Raw genomic sequence first — 13,807 nt, 5'->3', positions numbered from 1 at the left:
TTATTTTTTTGCAGCTATTGTGAAGGGGAGAGTTTCCATGTGCTCTTTCTCTGATTCCTTGTTATTGGTATATAGAAAGGCTACAGACTCTTGTAAATTAATTTTGCAACCTGCCACTTTACTGAAAGTGTTAATCATTTCTAGGAGTATTCTGGTGGAATTTTTGGCGTCTCTTAGATATCGTATCATTTGCAAAAAGGGATAATTTGATCTCTTCTTTTCCAATTATTACTCCTTTAATTTCCTTGTCTTATTGCTCTTGCAAGAGTTTTAAGCACTATGTTAAAAAGGAGTGGAGATAGTGGACAGCCTTGTCTGGTTCCTGATTTTAATGGGAATGCTTCCAGTTTTTCTCCATTTAGAATGATGTTAGCTGTGGGTTTGTTGTATATAGCTTTAATTATGCTGAGGTATGTTCCCTCCAGTCCAATTCCCTCTAGGACTTTGAACATAAATGCATGTTGAATTTTGTCAAAGGCCTTCTCTGCATCTACTGAACCAGTGTCCAATCTTCAAAGAGGAGGGTCTACATAGAGGAAACATTTCCTCCATGCTTCCAAATGAAGTCAGCCATGGTCGAGCAGAACCTTTGACTTATCTTCACATAGATGGAAGTGGTAAAAGAAAGGAGCCAGAGGCTCTTCCCAAGCCCATGTGATCCTGAGGAACAGATCCTCAAATGACCTTAAGAGTAAAAATAAATTGGTTTACCTGGGCCAACTGTATGGTCTTAAACACCCAAAAGGAAAGTATAAATAAAGATTAAAGGGATCAGTATATTTAAGAGTCCATGTGTATAGCTAAAAGCTACATAACAAGAAACAATGGCAGACAGGAGATACCTTCGTTTGAGTTGTTGGCCAGCATGGCCCAAGAGACTCCCAGACAGTAACCCAGCATAGAACTGGGAAAATGAACAGCAGACCCCAATCTTATCTAAAGGAATATTGACAACTGATTGCTGCTAGATGAGAAAGAGCTGATCTTCCTAAAACAAGGGACTCTAGATAGGTGAATAGACAAGCACTGGGGAATGGCTGGGGGCACTGACAACACAGTGGACAACACAGTGGACAGTGACGAGGATGACAGAGTGGGAGGGGGGAGGCTATGGGAGGGTGCCATTTGGGATGTGGGTATAAAGATGAATAAGATTGTTTGGGATGCTCTGTATGAAATACATACACACACACACACACACACACACACAAATCAATTAAAAAATAAAATGAATAAATAAAAAAATGTAGCTACGATGGGGGTGCACGCCTTTAATTCCAGCACTCTGTAGTCTGAGCAGGAGTGCCTCTGGGTTGGAGGCCAGTCAGGGTTAAACAGGGAGACCCCGTCTTTAAAAAAAGGGACATTAAGAAGATGAAGATGCATGCAACAGAGTTCTTGAAAAACTGGACTTTTAAAAAGCTGGCCTTTAAAAATGTACTGAAAAATTCATAATTTTGTGGGTAAAATTTTGATGCAACAATGGCTCCTAAAGAAAAACCAACTCAGCCCCATCACTTGTACATTCCTTTTGGTCATGTGACACACTGCGTTAAGGCAACTTAAAAAGGTTTACATTCAGTATCATTACTTTCTACTTCATTTAAAGTCCCCCAGACTGGCAGGACTATAGCACAGTGATAACACGCTACAGAGGGACCACGTAGCTCCCCAGTTTACCTAGTCTCATCAAGCCCTGTTTTCATAAACCCTGCCTCACTCATTTTCTGCTTAGCCAACTAGGCATCCCAGTTTGCTTTTCCTAGGGTGGAGGGGCCTATTTTATTGTGAATCCAGTTTATCCATTCTACTTTGTTCTACGGGGAGACAGAAGAAAGTGATCTACTTCAGCATGCTGCAATTTGGGATGGGAGGCAGCCCAAGACATCAGCTCAAAAGACAGGGCTTCCCTCCGATCCTTCACTATAAACCCAAAGCAGGGGTGATAAATGTATTCTGTGGAGAGCTAGAGAGTTGCTATTTTAGCTTCGTAGGCCACATAATCTCTGTTGGAGCTACTCAACCATGCCATTAAACCATAAAAGCAGCCATAGAAAGTATGTGACTGTGCGTGACTATGTTCCAATAAAACTTTATTCATGAACACTAAAATAAGAATTGCATGTCTTTTTCATATGTCCCCAAATACTAATTTGTTAATCTTTTGAGACAATTTTTCCATGCAGCCCAGGCCACTGTGGAGCTCACCATCGTCCTACCATGGCATCCTAGGAGCCAGGATTATGGTGTGCCACACAACACCTGACTCAAAGTACTTCTTTTGATATTTTAACCACTTAAAAATGTTAAAAAAAAGGGAGCCAGACATAGTGGTGCATGCCTATAATCCTGGTACTCCAGAGGTAGAGGCAGAAGAATCAGCAGTTTAAGGCCAATCTTATCTACATGGAAAGTTTAAAACAGCCTGGGCTACATGACAGGAGAGCTTGCCTCAATATTCCCCCTACATAAATAAATGAAATGTGAAAGTATTTTTATTTAACTTGAGGACCAAATTAGATAGATTTGGTCTGTTAGGAACAGAACAATTAAGGTACTGTCCTTATTTATTTATTTAGAATTTTTATGTTTATGAGTGTTTTGCTTACATGTACATAAATGCATCCATACATACAATCTCTGCAGAAGGCAGAAGAGGGCGTTGGTTCCCCTGGAACTGGAGTTTCAGACAGTTGTTAGCTGTCATGTGGGTGTTGGGCATCAAACCCAGGACCTCTGTGAGAGCAGCCAGTGCTCTAAAAAACTGAGCTCTCTCTCCATCCCTAAAATATTTTAGGAGTCTTTCTCCTTTTGATCTTAAAAGATCAGTAAGTACTTTGTATGTATGGTGTGCAAATATGTATATGCATGTTTGCATATATGTGGATGGACATGTGTACGTCTGCATGTAGAGGACAGAGGTTGACATTGGGTGCCTTCCTTGCTTAGTGCCCACCCCATATACTGAGGCAGGGCCTTCCACTAGCACTTAGAGCACTCCAGCTCAGTTACTATAGCTAGCCAACTTGCTTGGGGACTCCCTCTACTTCTCTAGCACTGGGGATAGGTCACCATCTCCACCTGGCATTTACATGGATGCTGGGGATTCAAACTCAGGTCTTCATACTTTTGGGCCAAGTGCCTTACCAATTGAGCCATCTCCCCAGTCCCTTATCTACAAATACATACATTTTATATCTCATCTTTGTTCGTTCCTGCCACATGATAAATTCTTCATGACTAAGTCTAAGATGTGTATAACCTGAGATTCTTCACTGATTCTGTTATAAAGTCCTGCATGGAAAACAGAGTTGATTCATGCCTGCTACTTGCTAGTTTTTAAATATTAGCTTCTTATTTAAAGAAACTCTCAAGTTACATAAATATAATTCTTACATGTTCTCCAGAGAACATATAAAATATCATTCAATTGATTTTATCTAGATTCTAATATTAATGTGCAACTGAACATCAAGTGTCAAATAAAAGATTTTCTCTTTATTCCTCCACATTTGTTTCAAATAAATATGATTTTCTGCCTTTATCTTCTTATAGAAAATGAAATGAAAATAACCTCCATTAAAAAAGTCTCAAAGCTGACTTTAAGGCTATTTAAGGAGAACTAATTATGTAAGTTTTTTTTTTAATCACATATTCAAAAAAATTTAACTAACCTCCTCCATTTTCTATATTGCTTAGCTAAAAAACTGCAGAAATTAGCCAAACCTGACCTTAGGAAGTACACTGCAGATTTAAACTGTAGTGAACACTTATAAGATCAGCTGCTTTATAGCCATCACTCATCAGTAAGCATCACCATGTAACTTAAACTAATCTCTCTCTCTCTCTCTCTCTCTCTGGTCTTTTTGGGACAGGGTCTCCCTGTAGCCCCAGCTGACCTGGAACTCACTTTGTAGACCAGGCTGACCCTGAACTCACAGAGATTCACCTGCCTCTGCTGGAATTAAGGGTGTGTGTCACCATGCCCAACGAACCATAACATTAAAAAATATGTAACTGATTTCTTTTGGTAGCAGAATAACCATAAACTATCAATCGTTTGCAGTAATTAAAAGGCAATTCATTATATGTAAACGATTCAGGAAATGCTGCCCCCTATGGTGTATTTTAAGAGAACAAAGAATTTTTGTGTTCAAATGTAAACCCAAATTACCATGAGGGCAATCTATACATTCTTAACAGCTAACAGGGTAGTGATAAACAGGAATACTGGAGAAGGAGGGATTCTGTGGTATGACTGCAGCAGTTGTCTTCCCTTTAGTGGTTACTTGCACATCAGCATCCTAGATGGGGGCCATATGTAGACCCCCACAAACGCTCTGAGATAACTGACACAAATGGGGAAAATGGAAGCGCTGAAGAGATTAGGAATGTAGATTTGCACTCCAAGGAAAAGACAAGAGTTAAAGGAATTTCCTTTGTTTTCCAACAACTGCAATCTGGGAGCTGACCCCTGCTCTGCCACTCTCCTGTCTCTGAGTAGTTAGAATGTAAATGGTCACGCAAACTGGGCAGCAACACTAGAGCACTATTTGGTTTTAGTTTCATGCTCCTTACATTTCCTGAAAGAACTCTGATTCTCCGAAAAAGAGTAATTCAATAGAAAATAAAAAGTCGAAGAATAACTTAGAAGATGAGGGGAAAACAGAATTGCTCACCATCAACCCAACCTGGGTTGACCTTGGCTGACAGGGGACAGCGGTGTCTGCAAAGCTACTAATTCCTCTTTCTAAAGCTCTTCATTGTTCTAGATCCTTTGCACAGAAGAGCTTTTGAGTAGGTATTGGTTCAAAATGTCTGTTGAATGAATCAATTAATAGATAAACTCGTCAACCAATTAACACATACTTGACAGTGTGTTAGGAAAATGGCAGGACCTGAGACCTGGAAGTCAAATAAAGCAGAGGCTCCCCTCTGCAGGGGACTACATGCCTGAAAAGACTGCAGTTAGCTTCCTGGCTTCACATTTTCACTCTCTGCACGTCTCTTGATTTTCTTTTTCCATATACGATTACAAAAACAGAACAAAACAGAACCTTGGCTGTGGTCTGGGGATGTGGCTCAGCAATAGCCCACTTTCCTAGCATATTCAGGCCCTAGGTCCAATCCTCAATAAGTAAACAGTAAATTTCTGAAGACCCTTTTGCAGTATGTAATGCTGTGTTCCACTCCCCTGTCAAAACTTCTCCATCTCCAGGACCCCACTCAGTACCCTGACATGACACTCAACAAATACTTGTTGACTAGAGTTTGAATAGTTACACAGAATGTCTTTCAAGAATAAAAATGAAAAGGTCTAAGCATAAGTGTCAGCACTGGAAAATCTTTAGTGAATTCATCTGGTGATATTATAATTTGGGAATACATCTTCTAAAACGTTATTTTTAAATGTATTTCCTAAGACAAAGAACTTGCTGCATAAGTATCAAGACCAAAGTTCAGATCCCCAGAACTCAGGGAAAAGTCAGGTAGATGTGGAAGCTATCTGTTAACCCCAGCACTAGGGAGGCAGAGATAGGGGATCCCTATAGACTGCTGTCTGGATAGACTAGCCAGATCAGTGAGCTCTGGCTTGAGAGGCTCTGCCTCAATAAATAAAGTGAAGAGTGATCAAGGAAGATATCCAGTGTCAACTTCGGGTCTTCACATGCCATGTGCACACACATGTACATGCACCCCCCCACAAACATATGCTCCATGAACATGAGAATACACACATATGCACGCAAACCATACAAATATATACATACAAAAAAAAAAGCATTTCCAAAATTGACTCTGGAATAAATAGAATTTAAGCATTAAAAAAATTTCACTTTTGAAGTTTTATCAGAATTCATAGTTCATATAATACATATGCCACATATGCCTCTATTTTTAGGCATCTACTTTTCAAAAGAAAAGCCACATCAGCCATCAGCCCTGTGCTTAGTACCCTGGCATGTCTCTTCTTCCTGCTGATCATGTTAGAACATCTACAGAAAAAGTTAGTAAAGCAGTAATTTCTGAAGAGTTTATTATTATTGAGCTCAGCTCACAACTGATAAGGGATGCTAATCATCTGAAATAAAATGGGCTTTGAAGTCCTGAAGGCAGTTTCTTGAGCTACCTGCACCCAACATTCATCTGACTTCAAGTACTTACTAAAGAAGGGTAGGGTTTTATTCACCTTAAAAAATATAACAGAACCAACAAAAATATCATTTTCTTATCTCTTTTCTGGGGTGTTGGAAATAGAAACCAGGGTCTTGCACACGCACAGCAAGTACCCTCACTGAGCTACATCTGCAGATACATTCCCAACTCCTCTAAGCCCCAGTTTTTTATGTTGCTGGACACACACAAAAGTTCTTAATTATCCAAATACAAATGCGTTCCACAAATTGGTGGCTAAATTTAAATGTGAAACACAGTATTGTGGTTAAGAGTCCAGGCTTAGAGAGATAAAAGTCCAAGTACAAACAACATCTTTTTATAACGGAAATCACAGAACACAACAGGACAGCATCATGAATCCTACATACACTGCTTTGGTGGTAGTGATCAACTCTGCATTGCCAACATACAACCCCTCACAGCAACAACACTGGTTTTCTCATGGTGTTGGCTTACTTTGAGGCTAATGCTAGATTTCATTTACAATGATGCCAACAGACAAGAGGGCACGGGCTTTGGGCTAGAGAGACCTGGAATCCAGGCCAGGCTCTGTCATCTACCCCAGCTGCTCACTTATCTTCTTTGAGACCATCATCTCTCTGTACATATGGGGACAGTGATTCCTGCTTTTCCAGATGGCTCTAGAAGTGAAAGGAGAGAAGAAGGCATCAAAAGAACTGAGCCCAGAGCACAGAGTGTCTGATGCCTGGCAGCTGCCTGTGATGATGACACTAGCATCTTAGGACAGACACTTTCTATTTCCAGGGATACTCAGAAGACAAAATGGGTACCCAAAGCCTACTTGAAGGAGTCCCTCGGAGAGTTCAGCCTCCTCACTTTAGAAGTTGGGATTGTACCTGGCCCCACCAGGAAGCAGGAAGCTACCTGTGGTAGCCAAGCAGTGGGTATGTTGTGGAGACATCTAGTCCTTCCCATGACAGCAAAAAGTCAGTATGGTGATTTACCCCAGGTGCTGCATAGCTTTAGTGTCAACTTGACACACCTGGGTTGAGGGAGCCTCAATTGGGGAATTGCCTCTATTGGACTGGCCTGTGGCCATGTCTGAAGGGCATCTTCTTGATAAGTGATGTGGGAGGCCTCAGCCCACTGTGGGTGGTGCCACCCCTGGGCAGGTGGGCCTGTGTTGCATAAGAAAGCAGGCTGAGCAGGGGCCAGGAGAGCAAGCCAGTAAGCAGTGTTCCTCCATGGCCTGTGTTCCAGTTCCTGCCTCCAGGTTCCTGCCCTGAGTTCCTACCTCGGGCTCCCTGATGAACTGTGACCCAGGAGATGTAAGATAAATAAACCCTTTCCTTCCCAAGTTGGTAGTGGTCAGAGTGTTTTGTCACAGCAATGAAGAACAAACTAAGGCACCCCATTAGAGATGTGATTCCTCCATTAAGCTAGTGAGACACCCTCCCACCAACAGTCCTCTTTCTCAGTGCTGGCCCCCCATCCTGAAGCAGAAACAAGCCAGGAAAACTGAGGTTTCCTCTTTATAAGTTCAAAGTAAAAGCTATTAAGTGCTGAAATTAGACGCCTCTTGTAACTAGGACTAATGAGAAAATTTTAGACTCTCTATTTCTTTATTATTTATATTATATATTTATTATTTACCTAATGTCATGACTTTCAGTGGGATCAATGGGCAAAACAACACTGCCTCTGGGGATTCAGAACACATTTAAATTTTTTTAATTAAAAATTTTTTCCTTTAAAAACATTTTTATTAGCATTGCTTTACTGACAAAACTATACTACTACGCTTCAACAATAATGTGAAATCGTGTTACTACTGCTGTAATGTGAGTTTGCCATTCACTCCCCTTCCAAATTCTCCAACCTATACAAAGTTTTTCAATGTAATCATGTTATTTCTTAAAGAAAGCAAAGTCCTTTTTTAAGCACCAATACAGTATTTAAAGGGGCAAGGCCAGGCTTCCCACCCCAAAGGAGTTTCGATTCTACATATAGCACCAGGGAAGATAAGGAGAGCCTTCTGCAGGAGGGAGGAAAGGAAAGATGCAGAAAAGGAAAGGAGCTGATGCCTGGTAAAGCATCCTTGTAAAGACTGCTGTGAAGTCAGATGAAGCAGAGGCAGGCGGACCTCTGTGAGACTGAGGCCAGCCTGGTCTACATAGTGAGTTCCAGGACAGCTGGAGCTACAGGGAGACCCTGTCTCAAAAAGCAAATTCATAACTTTTTGAAAACTCCCATCTCAGTTATCATGAAATATTCTGTAGATTCTGAGGCATTCCAATGCTGGTTTTGAAACTTAATCCATTTGAGATCAGTATTTCTTTGGAGGAAAGAGTCATTCATTATTTTCAACTATGGAGGCACTACACTGACCTTTACAATAAAACTGTGAACGCTAGGACTATGTTCTGAATGATAAGTAGATATAAATTCATTCTTGGAAAATATCAAATGCCAAACTGTGCTGTTTCCACTCAAATTATGGAGTGTCCACACAAATGAGTCTCCTCAGTGACAATTATGGCGTTCCTATGCCATCTACCTGAACAAGCACAGGTCGCAACCCTCATCTAGTGCTGGTAAACCTCAGAGCCAATGGCAGCAGTTCCAGATGACCCAGCGCTCTGCTCCATACCAGCCAAGTACAACCAGGGCCAGTCACAAAGCCCAGCACCAAGGCTTAGACAGGGCTGATACTCACTTTCTGCAGGGTAATTTCAAGTTTCCTGCTGCTATCGTAACAAGGCTGATAAGACTATTTCTTGTGAATGATAGCGATGAAAAGTTAAGTCTCAATTTTAATCCTAACCTCCTAAAACTGTTTGAATAATTGATTAGACTATAAGTCAACGCAATCCAATTTATTTTTGGTTATGCAATCACAGAACTGATTACTTTTCAAATAAAGATACAGAGAGCCAGATTACTTCCCAGAATAAAAAGTAACAAGTAGTAGTTCATATGAGAGTGGGTGTATGCCAACACGCATGAGCGCTTGCTACAGTTTTCCTGGCTGCCCCCAGAAGCTACCACATAAGAATCAAAAGCCACTTTCTCTCAGCTTAATGCTCAGATAATCTAGCACGACTTACAAAAAGAAATTAGTTGTGATGTATAGCTCAATAATCAGTCATTTACAGTAGACTGATTTTTTCAAGGTAATTTTAGCAATTTAAGAAGTATCTTGGATGGAAAGCAGGAAAAAAATAACATACCAAAAAAAAAAAAAAAAAAAAGGCAGTTTGTTTCCCACAGTTAAAGAAGACAGATTTCTCAATGACAGTAACTCATTACCCTATAACAGCATCCTTCAAAACAAAACACAGACAGCCTAAGCCAACTGGAGGGATAATACAGCATCTTCAGTTAACTATGATTCATTTTTACAATTACTACCTACTTCAAATGAACTTCCTTCAAGCATGCCTCCTCCCCCAGGGTAAGAACACTAGAGGTCACAAACAGCCAGGTATCCCTTGGGCTGGGAATAAACTCTGGAGACCTGACTCTCCTTGTTAGGCCAATGAAACCACCCATCCTGAGGTCCAGAAATCCCAAGTCCTGGCTCCCATGAACACTTTAAGGGCAAAGAATGACAAAGCCCCCCTGGGAGAAAATAAAAGAATGATCATAAAGAACTGAAAGTGACTTTTAAATAAATGTGCCAGAACTAATACACACAAATGGACGTCACCCCCTTCAAAGTCATTACCTTGGAAATTACATATTTATTCTAATGATGTTGTTATGGGCACTTTGGAATTTGTTTTGAAGCCTGGAATTTTCCATATTCTTAAAGCTAGAAGGCATTGGCCTTCCAAGGCTAAATTTAGCAGTAGTCAAACGTCTTCAGGTACTTGTGCTTCTCCTTGGGAAGTCTTTCCTGACATCCCACGTCTAGGTGACAAGTCCCCTCCTAAGTAATCACTGTGCTTCCCCCAGCAGACTGCTTATCACTCTGCATTGAACTCCTTGCTTATTTATCATCTGTCTCTCTGACAAAGCTATAAGCTTCATTAGAGCAGAGAATTTCTCTGTCTCTTTTATAATTGTACCCACAGTCCTACCATAGTGCCTAGAAAATGACAGGCATCCAAGAAATACTTAATAATGGACTCTATCCCTTAATATAAAGTGATCTGGAATGTTATATGTATTCTATTCCCTTTCCCCACTCTTAGAAAAGGTGAATGTGATTATGTATCTCTATAAAGGAACTATTATTTATATATCATGGAGGATTATTTTCATAACTTATATACGGAAAAAAAGCAAATATTTACCACTTTCTGGCTGTCCGATCTGCACACAAGATACCTTACCTAGCTGTAGTATCCTTACAGTGTCCCTGCAGGCTTTCACCACCAGCTTGAAATGACGATGTAGTGGGTAACACAAAACTCGCCTCCCAAAAGACACCACAATTTCATGAATGCCAGTCCAAGTCTGTGAAGAATCATTTCAATAAGCAATCATTTCCATAAAAATCTGTTACACAAACTAAAGCACACAACGAGAAAAGGAATGATTGTCAATTAAAAACGATAAACTTGAATCATCACAAAGTCAACTAGCAGAGAAATAAAAAACATGAAATGAGATCCTTTCTACACACCTTATTTTATATAGTCCTTGTAATTCTTCACACTGTATCAACATACCACGAATCTTTCTTAAAAATCACTTATGTAGAGGCTGGAGAGATAGCTCAGCAGTTAAGAACACTGACTGTTCTTGCAAAAGACCTAGGTTCAAATCCCAACACCTACATGGCAGCTAACAACTGTCTGAAACTCCAATTCCAAGGGATCTGACAGCCTCATCTGTCCACTTGAGGCACTGCACGACATGGGTGCACTTACCTACATGCAGGCAATACATGTATACACATAAAATAAAAATAATAAAATATTTTTTAAAAATCACTTATGTAGCAGGAAAGCTTAAAGTCTTAAGAATTACAAAGAAGAATCTAGAACACACAGCTTTAACAAAATGCAGCTGTTCACAAAGGGCATTCTGAAATGATGTGTCCTTCATGCTGTCTTTTAGGGCCATTCAAGACCACACAGATCACCAGTAGAGACTGAGTAAAGTATGCTCGGTCTTTGATTTTTATTTTCATATTGGGCATGAAAGTACATCACATTTGCTTGAGTAATTTGCTTATACTTATCAAAGAGAAAAACCTCATGTGACTGATTTCTGGAGCAATAGTGTTTTTATTATTGAATGGTATCAAAATGATAGCATTAGCAATTCTTACTGAAAACACTAGATACAAGAGCTGGGGTGCAGCTTGGTGATGAGCACTTGCTTAACATGTGAGACACTAGCTTTGACTATCTAGTAACACTATCCTCCCAGAAAACACTAAAAGGAATTTTCTACAAAACTGGCTTAGGGGCGGGGGGTTGCTAAGCAAAGTACAAAAAATGTAAATTTTATTTAAAACTTAAAAAACTAAAACAAAGTGAGCAAGATAATTTGCACTCATGTGTTAAGTATTAATGCTATGAGATCTACGGTTGGGATGTAGCTCAGCAGTAGAGTACTTGCCTCGCATGCATCAGGCCCTAGGTTCAATCCACAGCGCTTTGGGGAACAAAACAAAACACCACTTACTACCCAGAACACTGCATATCTGTATAAGACATGGAAAATTTTCAACTAACTAAATTGTTATGCTATGAGATCTAATTATGTATACCGAGTATTTGACAAAGAATATTTTAAATCTAAAAAGAATTGCGCCTTTTTAAAACTTCTAGTAAAACTCTATAAATATTTATAAACTTTTAACCTAGCTTTCAATGTGTCTAGAAATTCTAAGTTGTTCAAAACCAAAATTTTCAGCAGGGCATGGTGGTGCACGCCTGTAATCCCAGCACGTGGGAGGCAGAGGCAGGCAGATCTCTGTGAGCTCAAGGCCAGCCTGGTCTACATAGTGAGTTCCAGGACAGCTGGCGTTATAGGAAGACCCTGTCTGAATAAGAAAAAAAACAACAACAAAATTTTCAAAATAAAGAACTAAATTTTTGTGTAGATTTAATAAATCTATAACAAAATTCTCTAAACATTAACTACTTTCACCATTTAATGGTTACAGTGATTTCCAAAGCTAAAACCTCAACTGTATACTATTTGTGGCCACAGAGAAACCCAGAGGCGGCCTAGATGGGGACAGACAGGCATTTGGGATTCCATGGCAGAGAGGGGATGGGGACAAGATTCCTATCTTTCTAAGTAGCTCCCAGCTGAAGTGGCTAGTGAGGCTATTGGTAGGTGGACCACTCTTGGAGGAGTAAGATTTTCCAATGAAGTAACTACTTTAGTTCTTGATTGAATGGTGCCTTCTCACTGAAGAAAGTATATAGAATAATTTGATTTTGTAACTTAAAGCACTCATTATCTGAACTGATGATACAACTTCGATGTGCAACGGTTTGTTCAGAACTGGGAAACTTAAAGAGGGCAGGCATCCTTTGATATTTTTATGAGACCTGCACAAAAATTTAGAAAACAGATACAAAAACAATTATTATGACACTAAAAGAAATTAGCAGGGATGGTTCAGCAGGTAAAGGCACTTGCTGCCCAATGATGCAAGCCTGACAACCTGAGTTCAATCCCCAGAACCCACATAATGGTGGAAGGCGAGAACTGACTCCACAAAGCTGTCCTTTGACCTCCACATGCTCATTCTAAAACACATGCTTGCCTCTGCAAAATAAAAACAATTAAAAAAAAAGAAATTAAAGAGGTTTGCATTCAATTGGAGGACCCTGGATAAGTTATTTAAGCTATATATTCTAAGTTCCCTTGCCTGTAAAACCAGCAACACTCACAGCCTTACTGAAAGGAACCAGAGAAGAACAGGTAAGACACTTAGCAGGACCCTGGTGGTCCTTTATCACCTAGGTTTTTCTCCCATTTTGGAACTCTGAGCCAACATGCAGACTTACCAACAGAGCTACAGCTCTACCCGACATGTCCCCTGACAAACCATGTCCTCACTCTTCCTGGGGATGGATTTCCTCCCCAACTTCTAAAATACCTACCTCGTCTGACTATTTCAACGAGTGAATCAAAAACAAAAACAAACAACAAAAACCCTTGTATAATAAAGCTCCCACTTTTAAAACATCAAAAAAAAATTACTTGAAAAGCCTAAACAACTATGAGTAGAAAAACATACCTCAAACCAGCAGAGGGTTGGGCTCAGTTTTCTGATAGTCCATGCAGACTCAACCTTTGTTTTGGAGAATGAAGTAATCGTTACCTTTAGAAGTCAAGTCATTTGAAAATAAAACAAATATATGTACTTAAAGCAGTATCTGAAGAGTACTGATACATATAAAAACTAACTATCTATGGAACACAGAAAAATAAATGTTTTATTGATGTGGAGACTAACAGACAGATCTTTTTATTTACTTTGCTTGGAATTTTATGAAATAAAACTTTCAATGACAGGAGTATCAGAATGCAAAAGAATACAAGCGGGGGGGCCAGGCGTGGTAGTGCACGTCTTTGATCCAATTTAAGCACTTGGGAGGCAGAGGCAGGCAGATCTCTGTGAGTTCCAGGCCAGCTGGGGCTGCAGGGAGACCCTGTCTCAAGAAAGGAAGGACAAAGGAAGGAAGGAAGGAAG

The 13,807-nt window shown here is 40.0% G+C and overlaps 1 protein-coding gene across 1 annotated transcript in view; it reads right to left on the bottom strand.

The window, feature by feature from the left end:
• Shq1 (SHQ1, H/ACA ribonucleoprotein assembly factor) overlaps positions 1-13,807 on the bottom strand; it is a 118,922-nt gene that overhangs the window by 61,676 nt on the left and 43,439 nt on the right. The window contains exons 8-10 of the mRNA XM_029562807.1: positions 13,591-13,594; positions 13,352-13,405; positions 10,476-10,599 (exon numbers count right to left, since the gene is read on the bottom strand). Of these exons, the coding sequence (XP_029418667.1) occupies positions 10,476-10,599; positions 13,352-13,405; positions 13,591-13,594 (182 nt within the window). The remainder of the gene's footprint in view (positions 1-10,475; positions 10,600-13,351; positions 13,406-13,590; positions 13,595-13,807) is intronic.

The sequence above is a fragment of the Nannospalax galili genome, unplaced genomic scaffold (genome assembly GCF_000622305.1).
Source record: "Nannospalax galili isolate Female #2095 unplaced genomic scaffold, S.galili_v1.0 scaffold114, whole genome shotgun sequence".
In the NCBI taxonomy this organism is placed as follows: domain Eukaryota; kingdom Metazoa; phylum Chordata; class Mammalia; order Rodentia; family Spalacidae; genus Nannospalax; species Nannospalax galili.
This window is presented reverse-complemented; position numbering and strand designations above follow the sequence as displayed.